The sequence below is a fragment of the Microtus oregoni genome, unplaced genomic scaffold, assembly GCF_018167655.1.
Source record: "Microtus oregoni isolate MIOR12 unplaced genomic scaffold, Mior012 000005F_ref0000423, whole genome shotgun sequence".
Taxonomy (NCBI): domain Eukaryota; kingdom Metazoa; phylum Chordata; class Mammalia; order Rodentia; family Cricetidae; genus Microtus; species Microtus oregoni.
Window position 1 is genome coordinate 22,808,792 of NW_024543064.1, and position 18,471 is coordinate 22,827,262.

General features: G+C 51.3%; 1 protein-coding gene across 3 annotated transcripts in view; it reads right to left on the bottom strand.

Moving 5' to 3' along the window:
- Positions 1–8,202: 8,202 nt before the first annotated feature.
- The window catches only part of Col16a1 (collagen type XVI alpha 1 chain), a 52,871-nt gene continuing 42,602 nt past the window's right edge, over positions 8,203–18,471 (bottom strand). For all 3 annotated transcript variants that reach the window (XM_041651777.1, XM_041651775.1, XM_041651776.1), the window contains 14 exons: positions 18,313–18,366; positions 17,672–17,716; positions 17,455–17,499; positions 17,106–17,159; positions 16,660–16,713; positions 14,475–14,525; positions 14,082–14,171; positions 12,630–12,665; positions 11,766–11,810; positions 10,841–11,029; positions 10,442–10,508; positions 9,592–9,768; positions 9,315–9,392; positions 8,203–8,583 (listed from right to left, as the gene is read on the bottom strand). In XM_041651777.1, the coding sequence (XP_041507711.1) occupies positions 8,381–8,583; positions 9,315–9,392; positions 9,592–9,768; positions 10,442–10,508; positions 10,841–11,029; positions 11,766–11,810; positions 12,630–12,665; positions 14,082–14,171; positions 14,475–14,525; positions 16,660–16,713; positions 17,106–17,159; positions 17,455–17,499; positions 17,672–17,716; positions 18,313–18,366 (1,188 nt within the window). In that variant the 3' untranslated portion in view covers positions 8,203–8,380. The remainder of the gene's footprint in view (positions 8,584–9,314; positions 9,393–9,591; positions 9,769–10,441; positions 10,509–10,840; positions 11,030–11,765; positions 11,811–12,629; positions 12,666–14,081; positions 14,172–14,474; positions 14,526–16,659; positions 16,714–17,105; positions 17,160–17,454; positions 17,500–17,671; positions 17,717–18,312; positions 18,367–18,471) is intronic.

Consider the following 18,471-nt stretch of genomic DNA (forward strand, 5'->3'; position numbering starts at 1 on the left):
CCTCCTCAGTTCACTGCAGCTCTGCTGGCCTGGTCACCACCCTGAAACCAATGGAACTCAATCTTCTCCAGATCTTTGGATCTGCTCCTCTCTTCCTTTAAGAGCGTTCTCCCCTTAACTTTCCACATTTTCCTTTCTTGTCTCATTCAGGTCCCAGCTGAAATACGACATTGTGGGTAGGTGGCATCCGTGATACCACATCTAAGATACCTTGCCTTCCCAAGCACACTCCAGTCATCAGTCATCACTGTATCTCATTTTGTCATAAAATGTGCTATGTTGACGAGTTCCCTTTTAGGATTTACATGCAGTCATAAAGTGGGCATGTATATTGCAGGATGATCCTGTTCTTTTTATAGTTATATTACTTGTCTGTATCTGTGTGTGGGTGTGTGCATGTGACTGCAGGTGCCTGTGGATGCCAGAAGAGGGTGTCAGATCCCCTGGAGATGGAGTTCCTGGCAGTTGTGAGCCAATCGACCTGGGAACTGAACTTGGGTCCTCTGGAGAAACAGCAGACTAACTGCTGAGCCAGCTCTCCAGCCCTTGTGTTTGGACTCAGTACCTAGACTAGCGCCTGGCATGCATCCAGTAGGTGTTGATGGTTGTTATTATCATCGACGTGCTTTGAATGCTTACTATGAGACATCCGGCAAGTCCTGCAATATTGTTCAGTTACCAGCACAGTCTTTTGAAATAAATGTCATTACCTAATTGTAACGGAGGACTGGAGAAGCTAAATGATTTTCCGAGTATAAGAAAGAGAAATGATGAGCTGGGACATAGTCTTGCATCCCTGTAATCTCAGTATATGTGAGGCTGCTGGCTGGAGAATCACTAGTTCAAGGCAAATGTGGTCTACATAGCAAGATCTTGTTTCAAAAAAAAATGAGTCAGGCAGTGGTGGTGCACACCTTTAATCCCAGCATTCAGGAGGCAGAGGCAGGTAGATCTCTGTGAGTTCGAGGCCAGCCTGGTCTACAGAGTGAGTTCTGAGACAGCCAGGACTGTTACATAGAGAAACCTTGTCTTGAAAAACCACAAAAGAAAAAGAGCCGGGCGGTGGTGGCACACGCCTTTAATCCCAGCACTCGGGAGGCAGAGGCAGGCAGATCTCTGTGAGTTCGAGGCCAGCCTGGTCTAGAAGAGCTAGTTCCAGGACATGAATCAAAAAAGCTACGGAGAAACACTGTCTCGAAAATCAAAAAAAAAAAAGAAGAAGAAGAAGAGGAGGAGGAGGAGGAGGAGGAGGAGGAGGAGAAGAAGAAGAAGAAGAAGAAGAAGAAGAAGAAGAAGAAGAGAAGAAGAAGAAGAAGAAGAAGAAGAAGAAGAAGAAGAAGAAGAAGAAGAAAAAGAAAAGACCCGGTTTGGTTACCAGCACCCCACATGGTAGTTCTCAACCAGCCATAACTTCAGTTTCTGAGGGATCAGTTGCCCTCTTCTGAGGGATCATGCCCTCCAAGAGCAGCATGCACACACATGGCTCACATGCATATGTGCAAGCAAAACAGAAACAGTCATACACATAAATAAATTTTAAAAACTTAATGGAGAAGCCAGATTTCAGGCCAAGTTCAGAATTTTTTTTTTTTTGGTTTTTTTCGAGATAGGGTTTCTCTGTGGCTTTGGAGCCTGTCCTGGAACTAGCTCTGTAGACCAGGCTGGTCTCGAACTCACAGAGATCCGCCTGCCTCTGCCTCCCGAGTGCTGGGATTAAAGGCGTGCGCCACCACCGCCCGGCCATTCAGAATATTTTAACAACTCAGTGCTATTATTAATATGTCATGTGGAATTTCTAGGCCAGGAGTCTGGCTTGGGTGTGGTAGACTCAATAAATCATGCCCAGCCACTCACTCCAAAAGACAAAACAGAAAAAAGTGGTAAACAAGGGAAAAAAGTTGATTCTGTACAGCCATCATGCTGAGGAATAGGAACCAGTGTCCTCGGTCCTGTCTTCGAGGCGCTAGCAAGAGTTCTGAGTTTATGTAAGAACAGACAAAAGACTGGTGGCAAGAAACGCATGGCCAAGCAGTCTTGCTCTGGCTGTGGTTGGGTAATCATTACCTCGGGGTGGGTTCAGAACCTTCTGGGTAGTATCAAAGCTGCTGCTGCTCAGGCCTCAGTGTTTATCAGTCAGACCTGTAATTCCTGGAATCCAGGGCAACTGCAAGAGTGCGTGACTCAGGACAAGTCAGGAAGACAAGGTGGAGTCAGATCAGTAGTTGGTCTCTTCCAGCTTAAGGCAATGATTAGAGATTTCTAGGCACTGCTCTTGTTTTCTGGAGCAGGACAATGTAAGGACCAGATGCCAACCAGGTGTTGTGGCACACACCTTTAATCTTAGCACTTGAGAGGAAAAGGCAGGCAGATCTCTGAGCTGGAGGCCAGCCTGGTCTACAGAGTGAGTTCCAGGACAAACCAGGGCTACACCAAGAAACACTGTCTCAAAAACAAACAAACAATAAACAAACAGCTCCATCCTCCAGCAGTTGGGAAATTGAGGTAAAAGGATGGTTTTGGTCCACACCCGGCCCCCTACCTTTAGGGACCTCTGTATCCCAAGCTGGCTTAGAACTTGCTGCATAGTCAAGACTGACCTTGAATCCCTGATTCTCCTGCCTCCACTTTCCAAGTGCTGAAGGTGTGAACACTCTGCTCTAGGAAGATTCCCAGTTTGAAGCCGTCCTCTGTCTAAAAACAAAAACCCAAAATCTGGTAGTTGGCAGTCTACTGGAAAACTGGAAATCTGCCCCAGTCCTTGGATGAGTTAGCCCCAGGTTAGGGACATTTTCCCTAGAGTGCCTTACTCGACAAAGTCTCAGAGGCCAGCAGGTTAGGGAGCGTGGGGCGAAACCAGAGCACAAGGGAAGGGCAGTGCGTGAAGGGGAAGGCACAAGGTGGCTCAGCGGTTAGAGCACTTGCTGCTCTTCCAGAGGAGCTGGGCTCCGACCTGACACCCAAGTGTAGCTCACAGCTGTCTATGACTCCACTTTGCCCCCTTCCAGCCTCCGCAGGTACTGCATCTGTGCTGTGCACAGGTGTGCCGTCAAAACACCCATGGGAATAAAATAAAAAATGAGCTTGGCCTATAGTGTAGCCACCTTTAACTTATGAAGTGTATAAATGTACATTTCCCAGCCACCCCGCCCCTGCTGCATTATAACCGGAAGTGCAGCCTGGTGCTGTTGTGAAGCCAAGGTGCGCGTCCTGCTGCGTGTGTGAGCTGTATAGATGTTGTGTCAAGAAATAAATGAAACTTGACCAGTTTGTTTCCTTAGCATTTAATTTTAACATATAAATAATTTTAAATTTTTTTGTCTTAAAAATTTATACACCAGCAGTTTAGACAAAGCCTTAAGCAAGTTGTATATTACTGATGTCACATAATAAGGAAGTAGACATTATGTCCATGCCAGCAAATCAATGTCAAAACTACTTAGAGCAGAGGTTAGGAAGTGACTGTGTACTAGAGGTCAGCCCCACCATCTGTTGTGTATGGCCTGTGAGCTAAGAATGGGCTCTGTGTTTCTAAGTGCTTTGAGAAATCTCATTTCACGATACATGAAAGTCCTATGAATTCAGAGTTGAGTGTCTATAAATAAAGACTCGTTGGAACACAAAAAAAAAATGAGCTTGGGAGTGGGGGCAGGGCAAAACCAACAAACTGGGGAGGGAACTGGTCACTTCAAGTCCTTGTCCAAATGTGAGTGTCCCAGGATGAGGTGAACTTTCGATTCAAAACGTGTGCCCTAACTTTTCTGGCCAACCGAGGGAGAAATGGCCACTTTCTATTACCGTTACTTAAACTTTGCAGTCCGTTAACGCCACTGTTCACAGTTCCATGTGGCCTAAAACCTAGGATGGGCGTTTGCTAGGCAGCAGTTGACTGCATGTGTGACTGGGAGTTCACCTCGGGCAAGGGACAGCTGCCCGAAATATTCACCGTCTTCAGTATACCTTTTAGCTTTGTGGCCAGATTAAAGTTCCAAGTACTCTTATGGTTCATTTTTAAGCATTACATGCAGAAGATTGCTGGCTGAAATTCCCTCATTTGATGGTTTTAAGCTGCCTCCTGGAGTACGTGACTGCTCTCGCAATCCCCTAACGCCTGCCTTGTGTTCTCCAGCGATCGTTATGGCATCTCTGCAAATCTTGAAGATGCCTCAGTCCCTCTTATCTTGCTGTCTTCCATCTTGAATGGGGAAGATCACCAGTGCTGCAGAACATTCCTTAAATGATTAACACGCTGACGTGCAGAGATGAGCAGGAATTTGACTCAAGGGTTTTATTACATCTTGTTTATTTTGTGCTGTGGATGAGTTCACTCACCCGTGTGTCGACATGCGTATGTAGAGGTCAGAGGACATCTTTGTGGAATCACGTCTTTCCTTCCACCATGTGGGGCCGGGAAGATCAAACCCAGGTCATCAGGCTTGGCAGTAGCTGTGTTTCCTTGTTGAGCCATCCGGGCCCCAGACCCAAAGTCTGAAGTAGCAAAAGGAGACACGTAAAATAAAAATGGAGACGTCACGCTTTGCTCCTGCCTTTAGTCAGCCAGCAGGCCCCAGTGAAGAGGATACTTTCAGCAAATGCAGCCTCTCATGGGATAGTGTCTTCCAGAAACTGTGGGTGGGACTGATCTGTGAAATCTCAAAAAGGAAGCAGTTTTGAGGTAAGGGGCTGAAGGTCAAAGAATAACACCTCACCTTCGAAGTGAGGTCATGTGACTCAACTAATTCCACAGACACCTTAGTCTGAGTTCCTCAGGAGCTCAGGGGTCACCACCACCTATGTCCATCCTTTTATGAATGCATCTGTGTGCATGCATGCACACCTGTGCATGCATTTGCCTGCCTAAGCCAGTGTGCAGAGGTCTTAGGACAGCTTGAGGGAGTCATTTCTGTCCTCCCACCACGTGGGTCCCAGGGATGGGAACAAGTCACCAGCGTTGCCAGTCACCACTGAGCCATCTCGCCCACCTCAGGAAAGTTCTTTGCATTCTTACACCCCAGTAAAAAGGCTTAGGAGAACTCACAGCCGGAGGTCTGCATTACTTGGGGGTCAGGAGGAGCTTCCAAGGAGCCTCTCAAGCAGCCAGACACCAACCAAAGCCAGCGGGGGCGCAGGTGTGTTTATTTTGGAGGGGCAGATGAAAGAGAGAAAAACCAGCCGCTCTCATTTCCAAACCTTAACCACCTGAAGCAGACAGTGGTGGGTGGGGTCTTCCTGTTATTGTTTCAGCTCTGGCAGAAGGAGAGAGAAAGCTTGGCTTGCTGCCTTTCTCGGGGAAGCGAGAGTTTTCTGGAGATCACAGAAGGCATGTGCTTGACCATCAGAGAAGCAGAGCTTGGTAATGGAAGGCCTCACACTGGAAAATCTTTCTTCCCCCAGTGCCACCTGGCTGGGTGCCAAGCTCCCCGTGTGGCATGCTGGGAAGGAACACCAACACCCACCTCATTATGGAATTCGCTTTGATTCCAACTAGATCCAGGTTTGAAGTTTGGATTCCTTTTGGATTTTGTGGACTGGAGGGAGGTGTTCCCGCTTTCCATAGAGCCCATTGTAAAATGAGACCAACGCACGCAGGTGTCTGGCCCCTGGCCCCTTACATCATGGCACCATGGGAACAGTATGAAAGAAAAAAAGAGCTGTTCTTGTAAGGGGTTAACAGACCTCGTGTGAAGCGAGAATGCTACTGAATTGTGTTGAAGTGTGGTGGAAGGAAAATATTTTGACAAAAGAGAGGATTTCAGCTCTCCAGGCTTCCAACACGGGATTCTTTTTTTCTCTGCAGAATAAATATGCAACAGCCTTGGACTATAACTTAAGGGCTCTCCAGTCCATTCTTCACGCTGCAACCCGCAAACTCCTCATTAGGCAAACCTTTGTTTAAAACTCACCAGCGGTTACCCACCGTGTGACCATTGCTCGTGCTAAGGACTGCAGCCCCACGGCCGGTGGCCTCCCCACCCACCTGCTGCGCTCAGTCATCTCTGGATCTTGGCACATGCTGTTCCCTGTGCCTGGATCAACTTCTGTCTAGACAGTGAGGTCCCACAGCGCTGCACCTCCCCAGCCACAGGGTACCGTCCCCCCATCCCTTGTTGTTGTAATCATTTAATGAACTGCTGTCTCTGTCGTCATGGTGGGGCCTGAGTCCATAGCTGTCTAGTTTCTTTCAGGATTCCCCAGAGCCTAGTACAGTTCCTGGCACAAACCAGGAAAAGGAAACAGGCTCTTCAAGTTAGACTTCATCAATTTGAATGATCTCTGCGTTACCTTGAAAGTCTGGAACAGACTGGGAAGTGGAGACGGAGGAGCAGAGTGGGAAGTGGAAGCGTTGCCGAGGAGAGCAGAAGGCACCCCTCCCTGTTTTCCGGGCAGCCCATGGCTCCTGAGCTGATGAGCAAGATGCACAGATTTTTTTTTTCTGCTGACCACAGAAGAAGAGACTATAAAATTCAGCTTCCATCTGGTTCTTCATGGTCCAAGAAAAGACAGCAATTTCAAACTCCAGGGAGACAACCACCAGATCACAAAAGCCTACAAACCCTGGCCTGTCGTAGAATCCCCAAGAGCGGCATGGATTTGCCCCAGGAAGGAAAGCGAAGGAAGCACCGTTTCTTAGGCTCGATTCCCCGGTGTGTCTCCCATGTCAGTTACCCCCCTGGCTTTCAGAGCCAACCTGCAGGATTCAACAGCTGGTCCTCGCTTCTCTTTCTTTCTACTTGTGCCAGCAGGCTTCTGGTCACAGGACCCCTCTCCAGTTTGCTTTGCAGGCTGGGCCGAGAGTAGAAGTGAGGCCTTCCAATGGGAGCGCTTTAACATCTGTCCTCACCCAGCGTCTAAAACCTGGCTGTGACTTCAATGCAATGATGATGTATTTGCTTTTTAATGTTTTCTGTTAGAACCAGAGTTAACTGAGAGTTACTGGTGAGAGATGAAAAGAGAATGGACTCCCCTGGCTCTAAGAGCAGAATGGGGAGGCACTTGGCAGACTCAGGAGCCTGCCGGTTAGCATTGTTTGGCCACGGGCACACCTCTGTGTCAGGCCAGAAAAAAAAAAATAGGGCAAAGGTTCTGAAGAGCCACCCATAGGCTGGTACCCGACCAGAGAAGGGAATGTTCAAAAATGTATTGAAATGCCAGCTCTGGAGAGATGTAACAGCCAGCTTGAAGGCTTCAGGCAGTCTGGATAAACATCTAGACTTTGAGCACATTTCTGAGCCTGCTCTGTGATCCCTTTGAAGTTTATCCAACTTGAATAAGCCCTCCAGAAGGCCAGGGCCAGTGAAATAGGCTTTCTTTGGAAGTCCCCCTGGATGTACCCTGTTGCTTCCTCCAGGGCAGCCGGCCCATCAGGACCAGTGATCTGAGGAGCAAAGAAGAAAGACGCCCGAGACAGAGCGCTCCTAGAATACGCAGTGCATTGTCTTCTTCTTTTCTTCCTGTCCTTTTTACATATGGAGGGCACAGCAGATAGAAATCCCCTGGTGGAGTTGGTAGACCACAAGCTTAGATCTAATCGTGGCTTGCCTGGGACCCCTTCTCAACGATCTAACCCCAGCTATTTCTGAAGGCCCGGCCTGAGACATACATCACGAACATTTCAATAACAAAAGGCACTGTTTGCAGTCTAAAAAGTCTGCCTGAAGCTGGAAGGCTGGTGACAGAGCCCAGCGTAGGCACAGGCAAGAGGTTCCATCTCATTTCCCAGAGAAGCACCCCCTGGCTGCCTGGACAGGGGCCGAGGCAGTCTTTCCTCCTGTCTGTGCTGGTTTTCTAGTCATGAAATTACTGGGGCATTGAGAAGAGCCTGCATGCATAGAGGGGTGTCCGGGCGGATGAGCACTCCTCAGCCCTGGGTGACATCTCCCAGGTGCAAGCTGGCTCAGCTTCAGGCCACACAAAGGAGAATGGGCTACCAAATACTGAGTTCATTCAGAAAGAAGACAGGGAGCAACCTTTCTGAGCGTGTCTCGGTGGTCTCTGAACCTGCTTTTGACTCTTTCCGGAGATTGAGCAGTACCTCTTCCCTACCAAGGCAAGTGTGCCCTGGTGGTATCTAGAGAGAGAGAGAGCAGGGCAAGTGGACGGCCTGTGCCTAGCACAACACAAACCTACAGGCTGGCCGTAGACCATGGGGACACATCCTTTCGTAACCCTAGGACCAAATGACAGAGAAGACGCGGCTGCAGCACCAGGAGAACCCCATGGAAATGGGGTTACAAATAGTTTTGTTTCTTTATTGTTAAAAAAAAATATTAACAGCAACAACAACAAACGAAAGAATAGCACAAACATTCACAACCCATCAGAGTCCGTAAGCTTTGCCCACTAATTCCTCTTGGAGTCCTTCATCTCTGTGCAGGTGGTGGTTTCAGCCGAAAGGTCCCTTCATGTTTTTCATGGGGGGGTACTGTTGCTCCATTGGCATGGCCCCAAAGCAGTCTGAGGGGTTGCAGTGGCCAGCCTTCCCCGGCTGGCCCATAGGGCCTGGGGGGCCGGGGATGCCTGGAATGCCTTGCTGACCCATTGGCCCTGTGGCGCCCATCTTGCCATAACCGGGAGGTCCCTGAGGACCTATGGAGAGAAGAGCCACAGAAGGGAAATCAGGAGACCCAGATGACAAGAGACAATGGCTGTGACCAGTAACACCTTCATTTCATGCATATTTGCCAGGTTGAATCATGCTTTTTTTGAGACCTGCCTGCTCCTCATATTGATTTCAAAAGGACAGCCACACATCTGGCTGGTTTTATTGGGAGTGTCTGTGTATCAGGAAAAAGGATCGTGAGCCTTTAATACATCATTGCATCCACAAAATAGCTCCCGAGGAGAATGACAGGACTCAAAAAAGTCCCACGTGGGTAATACCCGTGGGTAAGTAGCGAAGCTGAGCTTCAGGGCTTGGTCACCAGGTTTTAACCACGCTCAACTTTCTGACCATTCACCTTGGAGAACGACTCTGAGGGCTTAAGTGACCCCATCAACATCACAAGACCAGTAAACGCCAAACAGGTCTGAGACTTGGATTTCTGGTCCCTACTGCATGCAGTCCCTCCCCCAATACACACACACTGCATAATGCGAGCCTAGCTGAGGACAGAGGTAGACAGTCTCTCTCTCCACTCCTCCCCTTCAGGCCCTAGCACTGTATCTTGAGCTGGGAGCATTTCTGTAAGTGGTAGTTAGCCTGGCATTATTTGCTGTTCTAATCATTATGTTGTAAAGAAGCGCAGGGGGGGGGGGGGTGATGAGAGGGTGGGTTCTGTTGTTCTGAATTCATGGTCTGAAAGACTGGGTTCTCCTACCTGGGGGACCAGGAAGACCATTTTCTCCTGCGATGCCAACACCAATATCTCCCTTCTCACCTTTGGTGCCAGGTAATCCTGCGACAACAGAAATGAAGTTAAGTTCTATCTCTAAGTAGAGAAATGATAGCCGTGTGAATTGCTACACACACACACACACACACACACACACAGAGAGAGAGAGAGAGAGAGAGAGAGAGAGAGAGAGAGAGAGAACAGCCAGCCCACACACAGCTGCAGATACCCTATACCCCAGAGATCCAGAAGGCAGAGCTACCTCTCATTCCTGGCAAACCCTGGCGTCCTTCTCGGCCTATCTGACCAGGGAGCCCAGGTGACCCTGGAGCACCTGGCCGGCCTGGAGCACCATCCTTTCCAGGCGGCCCTGGCCGGCCCGGAGCTGCTGCCACCTCCATGGGGAACTGCATCCTGGAGGTATAGTAAGCCATCCTCTCTGTAAGGAAAGACAAAGGCCAGGTCACTGGGCAACCAGGTGCTTAGAGTGGCTGCAGATGCTGCAGACATGCCACCAGCATGGGACAGCTTCCAAAGAGAAGTATCAGGCTGGGGAGCATGGGCTGCTCTCCCGAGGGAGGTCTTGTGCTGTGGCCCCCATGTGCCCTCCCATTCAGACCTTTCAGAAGCATGGATCTGATTTGGGCATCTCTTTCCTGTAACCATCACCCTTGGTCCACCACTGGCTTCAGAATGTGGTCCAGAGAGGTCTCTTTCCTAAGCAGGACGCCCAGCATCCATGTTCCCCTGAGTCCACAGCACACAGACAGGAAAAAGGCTTCAAACCAACCCTAGCGGCACCTTCTGCCTGCTCGCCCCTCTCCTCAGAAGTGCCACTACACAGGCTCCTTTGAAATTGGCTTTCTTAACCTCCTCTGCTCGAGTGGGGGATCGGGAGGGCAGAAGAGAACCGATTCATCTCTGAACAGAGCAGGTGACAAGGGAGGTCTGATGGATGGGTGAGCATATGCCTGTCACCTGCTGTCTGTAAATGTGCGAGGGTGGGAAGGGGAGGACACTGGAGCTTTAAGGAAAAGGAAGGCAGGACCGGGTGAAGAAATGGCTGGTAAGGGCAAACATTACCCACTGCCACCCAGCCGGCTGCCAATTACCATCAAACATTTTAATGATCTCTTGTCTGATGAACCTCTTGATGTCATCATAATTCACCATGTCTCCCTGATGAAAGAGAAGAAACCTGGCCTCAATTATACGTCCAAGCTTGGCACTTTCCCAGTGAACAGACTTGATTTCCAGAAATAAAAGATGGAGCAGAGGGTAAAGGTCCTGGGAGCCTCCCACGGAGGCTTAATCCAAAGTGCTACCCACCCTGAAATAGTACAATACATTTTGTGCTAAAATGCAGCTTGGGATGGGAGGGGCACCTGAAGCTCCCCCACTTTCCCATGAAAAACTAGACACCACCTGGAGCTGAGCTCTTTCCTGAAGAATGTCAGCAGGAGTTGCTAAAGTAACCATGTGCCAGCCCGTGGTTGCTGGCCTCCCCTTACCATAGAGCCTGGCAAACCAGGCAATCCAGGGTTCCCTGCAGGCCCTGGGGACCCAGGGTGGCCTCTTTCTCCTGCAGGACCTGGTGGCCCAATAGGTCCCATGGAACCGCTCTTGCCAGGTCCCCCCGGCATGCCAGATCGTCCCTTCTCTCCTGCTTGGCCCTTCTGTCCTGCAGGTCCTGGGTCACCCTACAAAGACAGCAAGTCACAGACAGCATTACTGACTGTTTCCAAGTCTGTCACAGTATGTCAGCCCCTTCCCCAGGTGCCCAGCATCCCCAGCTGAGCTGATACAGGCTCCTATGTCTCACCACCTCCCAGAGCAGTGCTTCTGGAAGGCAATGTTCGCATCACCCTTTGCTGGGAAATGCTCAGGCTCCCACATACCCTCAGTAGGAAGGTCCCTTTCCTTGCCCAGGCAAGACCATAACGCCATCCTCACACCTTCCTTTGCCAGCTCTAGCTGCCTGTCACTCTTTGGTTCTACCATGTTGCTTGAATCTGCTGTCTGGAAGGCCTTCCCAGCCTCAGTGCCCTGATGATTACCTCTCTACTTTTCTATGCTGAATGTTCCTGTCCTTCTTGCAGCCTTCCTCCCTCACGGCCAGTTAGAGTTAGGAGTCCTTCCTGGAGTCCCATAGCACCGCTTCCACACTCTAGAATCAGTGTGACTAGGCAAAGGGAGTGTCTGTCCAGGGACTTCTTTTTACTTCTAGACCAACCCAGAGGCCCTGGAGTGAGCCAGAGTGGGCCATGATGAGGGGATTAGTGAGACCTCCATTCCCTAAGATATAGATGGGACAGTCCCAGGTGAGGTCACATCTCCCTTTCCTGACTATTGTCTACCCTAGGCTTCCTCTGTGGCTACAATTGCAACTTGGGGTTCCTGAGTACCTCTTTTCAGACCCAGCAAGAGGTCGCTCACCTTTGGGCCAGGAGGTCCATAGAGCCCCTGCTTTCCGGGAGGTCCCTATAAGAAAGCAGAAGTTTGGGGTCAAGTCTGGGCAGCATCACTGAGGCTCCCTGGGGTGGGAGCAGGGGAGGTGCAGTGGAAAGGACCACCATTTTCTACCCTAGGACCCTGGTTATGTCCAGCTGGGCTGTGTGGGAAGAGATGACAGCTTCCCTTCCGACCAGAAGGGGCTGACAGCTGGGAGGGAGGATGACGTCCCCAGGGGCATGGCCTTGTTTGATAGCATTGGCTGATCCCTCATCACAGATGAACTGATATGACAAGAAGTCAGAGTGGGAAGGCCAGTCTGAAAGGGCAGAGGGCCGGGCGGGGGCCCAGGGAACGTTTGTTTGGAGACTATTAATCATTGTTATCTCTTTCTGACCAGAAACAGGGTCCTCTTATTCCATGAGAACAAGAGTTACCAGCTTCTTGCATGTAATTGACCCTGGATATCTGTAGGGGACTGTTCCGGGATCTCCGTGTATCCCCAAGTCTGTCTCGAGTCCCATTTGTAAAATGGTGTGACACTTGGTATAACCTGTGTGTACCAACCAGTCTGTGTGCTCTGCGTCACCTCTGACCTGCTTAACAACGACCACCAGTGGAAACGCTGTCGTGTAGGGAACCGTGGTCAGGGAAGACAGTGAGCAGGCGTGGGGACACATGCGAGTTGTCCCTGAATATTTTCAATCAACCTGAGATTGGAAACTATGGGTATAGTTTCTATAGGAGATAGTCTGTGCCCATGGCGTACGCTTACTGAATGAGGGATAGAACAAGATGAGGACCAAGAAGAAATGTCCCTGAGGGGAAGAGAGAGCAGCGTAACTGTACCTCTTTGCCAGCCGCACCATCCGACCCAGGTTCACCCTGGGGAGCAGAGAGCATTAGAAGCAGAATGAGCAGTCAGTCAACCCCACCCTACCTCCCTCACACCTCTTTGTTCTATCAAGGAACCCTGATCCTGCAGTTCCCTTCCCTACCCACTGCAACCTGCCGGAGCGAGGGCAGAAGTGTCTTTTTTTCTTGAGAACTGTATGCATTCCCTGGCTCTCGCTGTGCAGTAAATGCTTGCTGAAGGGCTACATGAACGGTGAGCCTCTGTCCTCAGTGAGACTGGCAAGGACAAGCTGACTTACTTCCTTCCCCCACGACACTACAACAGCTCAGTGCTGTCCAGCCCCTGACCCCCTGAGTTGCCCAGGCCTTTCTGGTGGCTGCTGGAGAAGGAAAATCTGTGATTGCAGGTCAAGGGTTAGAGGCTGCCAGGGCCCTGGCAGCTCCTGAGTCTGCAGGGAGGGAGGGAGCCTGGAAGGGATGACATCCCCAGGGGTGGAGTTCACAGTGAGCGTGAGTGCTGACCCCTGGCCCTCTGGGAAATAGGTCCAGTGACCATGACCACATGGCATGTCCTCATCCATCTCATCAGGGACTAACAATTAGCTCTGGTTTGCTACTGTGCTCTGGAGGAAAGTCTGCTTGGTGAGAAAGCTCCGGTCCTGGGCCCCCTTCTTTGGCTTCTCAGAACCTTTACATGCCCAAGACCAGCAATCAGCTCCACTCATGTGGTTTGCCTGTCTGGACCTCTATAGAGGGGAAGCTGCGCAGGTTGGTGAAGGGGCACAAAATTTGCAATGGCGAAGGGGTGCAGAATTTGCAGTGAAACAGGCTGGGGATCAAGTCTCAGCTCTCCCATTTACTAGCTGTGTAACTCAGAGCCATCAGCTCAGTCACACTGAACCCTCATTTCCTCATCTGAAACCCCAGGGACAATTGGACCTCCAAATAGTGTTGCAGAACACATTAAGAGAAAACACACATCCAACATAAGCTAAGGCTCGCTTCGGCACAGTCAGTGACCAATATAGCATCACTCTGAATGCTAAACGGGCTGAGATCAAGTCTGGCTTCTGCGGCGCTCTGAAAGTTACAGTAATAGCACAGTATTTCTGGTTCCTGGCATTTTCAAAGACTTTTTGTGGTTACTGACAAGCTCCACTGGGGCAGGGGCAGGGCCAACACATGGACGAAGTCTTCTCTTCCTGGCACCTCGTCAAGGGGTCTGCATTAGGTTGATGATATGTCCTCAGAGGCAGTGCCCTTGTGTGCAGCTGGCTTAGTGCTGGCTTGCAGGGCTTGTCTTTCAGGATACAATACAATCCCTAGACACAGGCCCATGCTGCTACCCTGCCATGCTAACACCCTCTCCTTTCCTGGAGCTCCCAGGTGTGTTGGACAAAGTCAAGTCCTCTCCCCTGGGCTGGGCTATAAGATGTGGGGTCTTACCGGAGGGCCAGGGTGTCCAGGTGTGCCAGGTTGGCCTGGGAGGCCTGCCAAACCCCTTTCTCCAGGGGCTCCCCGATCTCCTTTCAGGCCCTGGAAAATAGGATGAAAGTGAGCGGGGAAAGGAGAAGCAGAACCCACGAGTCCAGAGGCAGAACCCAACCCCCACCACCATGTTCCTGGGGCCAGGCTCCACAGGGGCAGATGGCCCTAGGATGGCCTTGAACCACCCTTTGCCTCATCCCAGAAGGGAGATCTTTAGGACAAGTGAGAGGCTGCTGCTAAGAAGGAGGGAGGACAAAAACATTCTCCATCCGTTGGCTTTGGAAAGAGCCCACAGCAGAAAAGACAATGTTCAATGTTCCTCGAGGAAGTACTTGGAAGAAAATCACTTACCATAGTGGAGATCCCAGGTGGACCCGGCTGGCCTGGAGGCCCCTGTGGCCCCTAGGGACAGGGGAGACAAAGCATGGTAAGGGGTTTGGCCTAAAGCCCAGGCTGGAGGGGGTGTACGCGAAAGCAGGAACATCCCTACACTGCATTTGCTCTGCTCTCCTCCCGAAATCTCCCCTTCCTTCCTATCTTACACTTGAACTTCTACCAGGAGCTCTGGTTCCAGAGCAGAGGTGGGAGGGGCTGAATAGACAGGACCCTTGTGCCCAGTGCTCACTGACGGGTGCACCTAGGTTGTGAGGTGCAGAGGCCAAAGGCAGGGGAGGACAAACCACTAGCCGGGACCTCTCCCGAGACCCTGTGCTCCCTAAAGGCAGCCCAGCCTCCCATTGTTTTGTAGAGGAGGGAAAACCAGTAATGGAGGTTTTACACTGTAGAGGTGAAGGACAGGGACAACATGTACCAGAGATCATGTCCCCCATCCCCTACAGCGACAGAAGGGAATCCAGCTGTCTCCAAAGTCCTTTTCCATATCACGGAAGGGGGAGATCTTTGGGGACAGAACAGAAAGGCTGACCCAGCACCCACATGGGAACGCTCTGTAGCCCCACATTCTGGGAAGCAATGACACTCTACCCCCCCCCCAGATTGTCCCCTCCTGACACTGCTGGAGCTGTATCTGAGATGCCCACAGTCCAAAGGTCACCTCCCCTCAGCAGAACAATACCTTCTCTGAACCCAAGAGTGCTCAGCTCCTCCCCACAGCACATCCCTCCACACCCCTTCCAGAACATTCTGGCACCATGGCACCTATACTACTCATGTAAGACTCCTAGGGTGGGGATGCTCATTGGGACCAGCACATAGCAGGGACCAGGGTGGAAGAGAGGAATGACGGGGGAGCCCAGCAGGTCCTCATCCATAGCCCCCCACCCTGTAGAATCTCTACCAGGCCCACCGTCCAGTGTATGACTCTCTCACACTTAATGTGAACGGGCCTGGGGGGAGCCCTGGAATCCCCAGCACAGAGCCTCTGTAGTCCTTGAGATGCACAAAACGGGGACCTGAGAATTCCTGTTTTTTTTTGTCATGAGCTATTTTTAATGTTCCCAAACACCTCCTGGAAATTATGCAGCCGTGCTATACTAGCATGCCAGTGGATTTGCTCTCGGGGCCCCTGTCGGCTTGGTGCCGTCACACTGATCAAAGGCCACAATCGGCAGCCGTTTGTGTCACTGATGAGAAAAGTGGATGGAAAAATACAGCATTGCTAAATAAATGTGTTCTCCAATTCCCCCTAATGGCAAAACCACCACCTGCCCACCCAGGCGCTCAGCAGAACTTCTTGGTCCCTCTCTTTCCACCGCTCAGCTCGCCCTTGCTTCAGAGCGAGCTCCCCACCTCTGAGTGCACCCCAGATCCCGAGCCCTCTGTTCCCTCTCCCTTCCCACCACCCAGCCACCCACCTGCCACTTACCAGCCCTTTCCTGGGCATACCTGCCTGCACCCACCACAGAGGTATCGTTTTCAAAGTTCAGCTTTTCCGGTCACACATGTATCAAGCTACCCCAGTGTGACAGTCTTCAGGTCCCTCAGACACATCAAGCCCCCGGCTGCTTTTGGTTTTGTGTATCCATGTCCCTTCTCCAGCAATGGCTCCCCTAAAGCAGTGGTTCTCAACCTTTAATATCTCATGTTGTGGGGACCTCCAACCATAAAATCATTTCATTGCTACTTTGTCACTGGGATTTTGCTACTGTTATGAATCATAATGAATTGATACACCAGTATCTGATATCTCAACCCACAGGCTGGGTACTGCTGTCCTAGCGTTCCCCACCTCCCAGGTGTTCCCTGCAACATCCCCTTTCAGACACATGTTTCCTGTGCCTGCTGGGAAGCCCTGTGGGATAAGGGCCCTTGTCTGTCTGACTCCCTGTGGCCCTGATCTGCAGCAGATCGCTAATAACTACTTCCTGACTAACTGAATGACTCGTGTCTGGTCAGCAAATGTGAGTGTGCACACTGAACCCCAAAAGTGGCAAAAAGCAAAAACCACTGAGTCAGATGAGCCTGAAGCCCCTCATACCTCTGCTTGGCTAGGACAGCTACTGTGGCATAACCAGCTTACCCCATCCCCAGGGGCATCCTATTTCATAGAAGCAGAGACAAAACCAGTTTAACTCACAAGATGGCCTGGGGGTCCTGGTCGTCCCTGGGGTCCCATGGCACCAGGCTCACCCTGCAGGAGTCAAAGAAAGAAAGAGGTGACACAGAAAGCAACTGATCTGCATATGTGTGGCTGATCAGTAGGAGTGGGTTGAGGGTAGTGGCCTGCAGCAAAGGCCAGAGGGCTGGACAGAGCTCTGAACTTTGACCCTAGCCTTCCAGGGCTTAAGAAGGCCAGGCTTGTCTTTTGGGTGGTTGTGGAATTGTCCTTCTAGGGAAGGGACCAGTTACAGCTCTCAAGATGGAGAAGGGTCAAGATGTGCAGTGTGGGGTGAAATTTCCCAGCAGAAAGCCAAGGAGAGAAGGCAGCCACTTTGCCAGTGTGAGGAAGGAGAGGCTTCGTCTTGGGACACAGCAGAGCCCAAGGCTGTGTGACAGCAGTGTGCACAGAACCCCAGTCCTTACCTCTGCACCTGGCCGGCCACTGCTGCCAGGGGGACCTGGTTTTCCGCAGTCACCCTAAAAGAGAGAGGGGACAGTGGAGTTTAGTATCTCCACCCTCTGTTGAGCCTGGATAAAGTGAACTCTGCCACCTTGCCCTGGCTTTGACCAGAGGGTGTCTGGCACCCTTCGACTGATAGGTGGCAGAGTCCTGACCCAGGTCAGCAGACCCTAGTGCCCTAGGAAGCTAGGGTGCTGGAGTAACATCTCATTCTGGGACCAGGCAACATCCTAGACCCAGGCTGGGTTGCCATGTCTGGCTGGACTGGGCCTGAAGAGAATAGGGATGCCCGTTGTCCAGAGTCCCCCTTACCTTAGGCCCAGGGAGGCCGGGATGCCCTGTTTTCCCCTTGAAACCCTGGAAGAAAAAGCAGGGAGATGTTTCTCTTACCTCCTCTGAGATGCTCCCCATACCCTCCTGCTCAGGCCAAATCAATGGAGTCTATCACAGTCATAGCGTGAGAACTGGGAGGCTGAGGATGGCTGGGAGGAGGCTCGGAGCTCCTGGCTCCTTCCTGCTCTCAACTTACCGGGGGTCCCATGAGTCCAGGAGGGCCAGCGGGACCTGGGTCTCCCTAGGGAAAGAGAAGGAGCATTGAGGAAGTTTGGTTTGGCCTCCACCCAACTCCTTCCCCTCTGCCTCTGCTTGTCCGAGTCTCCCATCTCAGGATTTGGTGGGGCAGAGGGAACTCAGCCTGGCTCGGCCTCTGACGGGCTGGGGACTGTGAATGGGTCCCAGCCCCTCTGTAGGCCCAGATTTTCTTTCTTTGGTTAAAGATAGGAGTTTACCTCAATGTTCCCTGTATGCCATGTTCCCATCTCTCACAGATTCTCCAGAAAAAAACTCAACCAAGGAGCCAGGGCCTGCTCAGGCCTGTCATGGCTACAGCTTGGTTCTCCACAGAACCTAGCTTCCTTTCTCTAGCTGCCCAAGTTTTGGAATATAAATGGCATCTCTGTCACCATTCTGTCTTCACTGAGGCCAATCCACTGAACCTGGCTAAATCTATTAGAAGGAGTGAGAGACCCGAGAAGTCTGATGCCATCTGGGAGAAGGAGCGGCCTAGGAGGACACTTAGGCACCCTGATGAAGGGGTGACTTCTCAGCACACTTTATCAGGAGAAGGTTAGGGAGGGGTCCTGCCCACCCCACTCCCCATCCCCATCTTACCCTCAGGCCGGGCTTGCCATCCTTCCCGTCCAGTCCGTCCAGCCCAGCAGGGCCCTGCAGACAGGGGAAAGGAATTTCTGGATGCTGTACTATCTCTGGAAGGCGGATCCAGCCCCACGGCTCTCTCTACCTCTTACCCAGCTCACATCCCTGCCACAC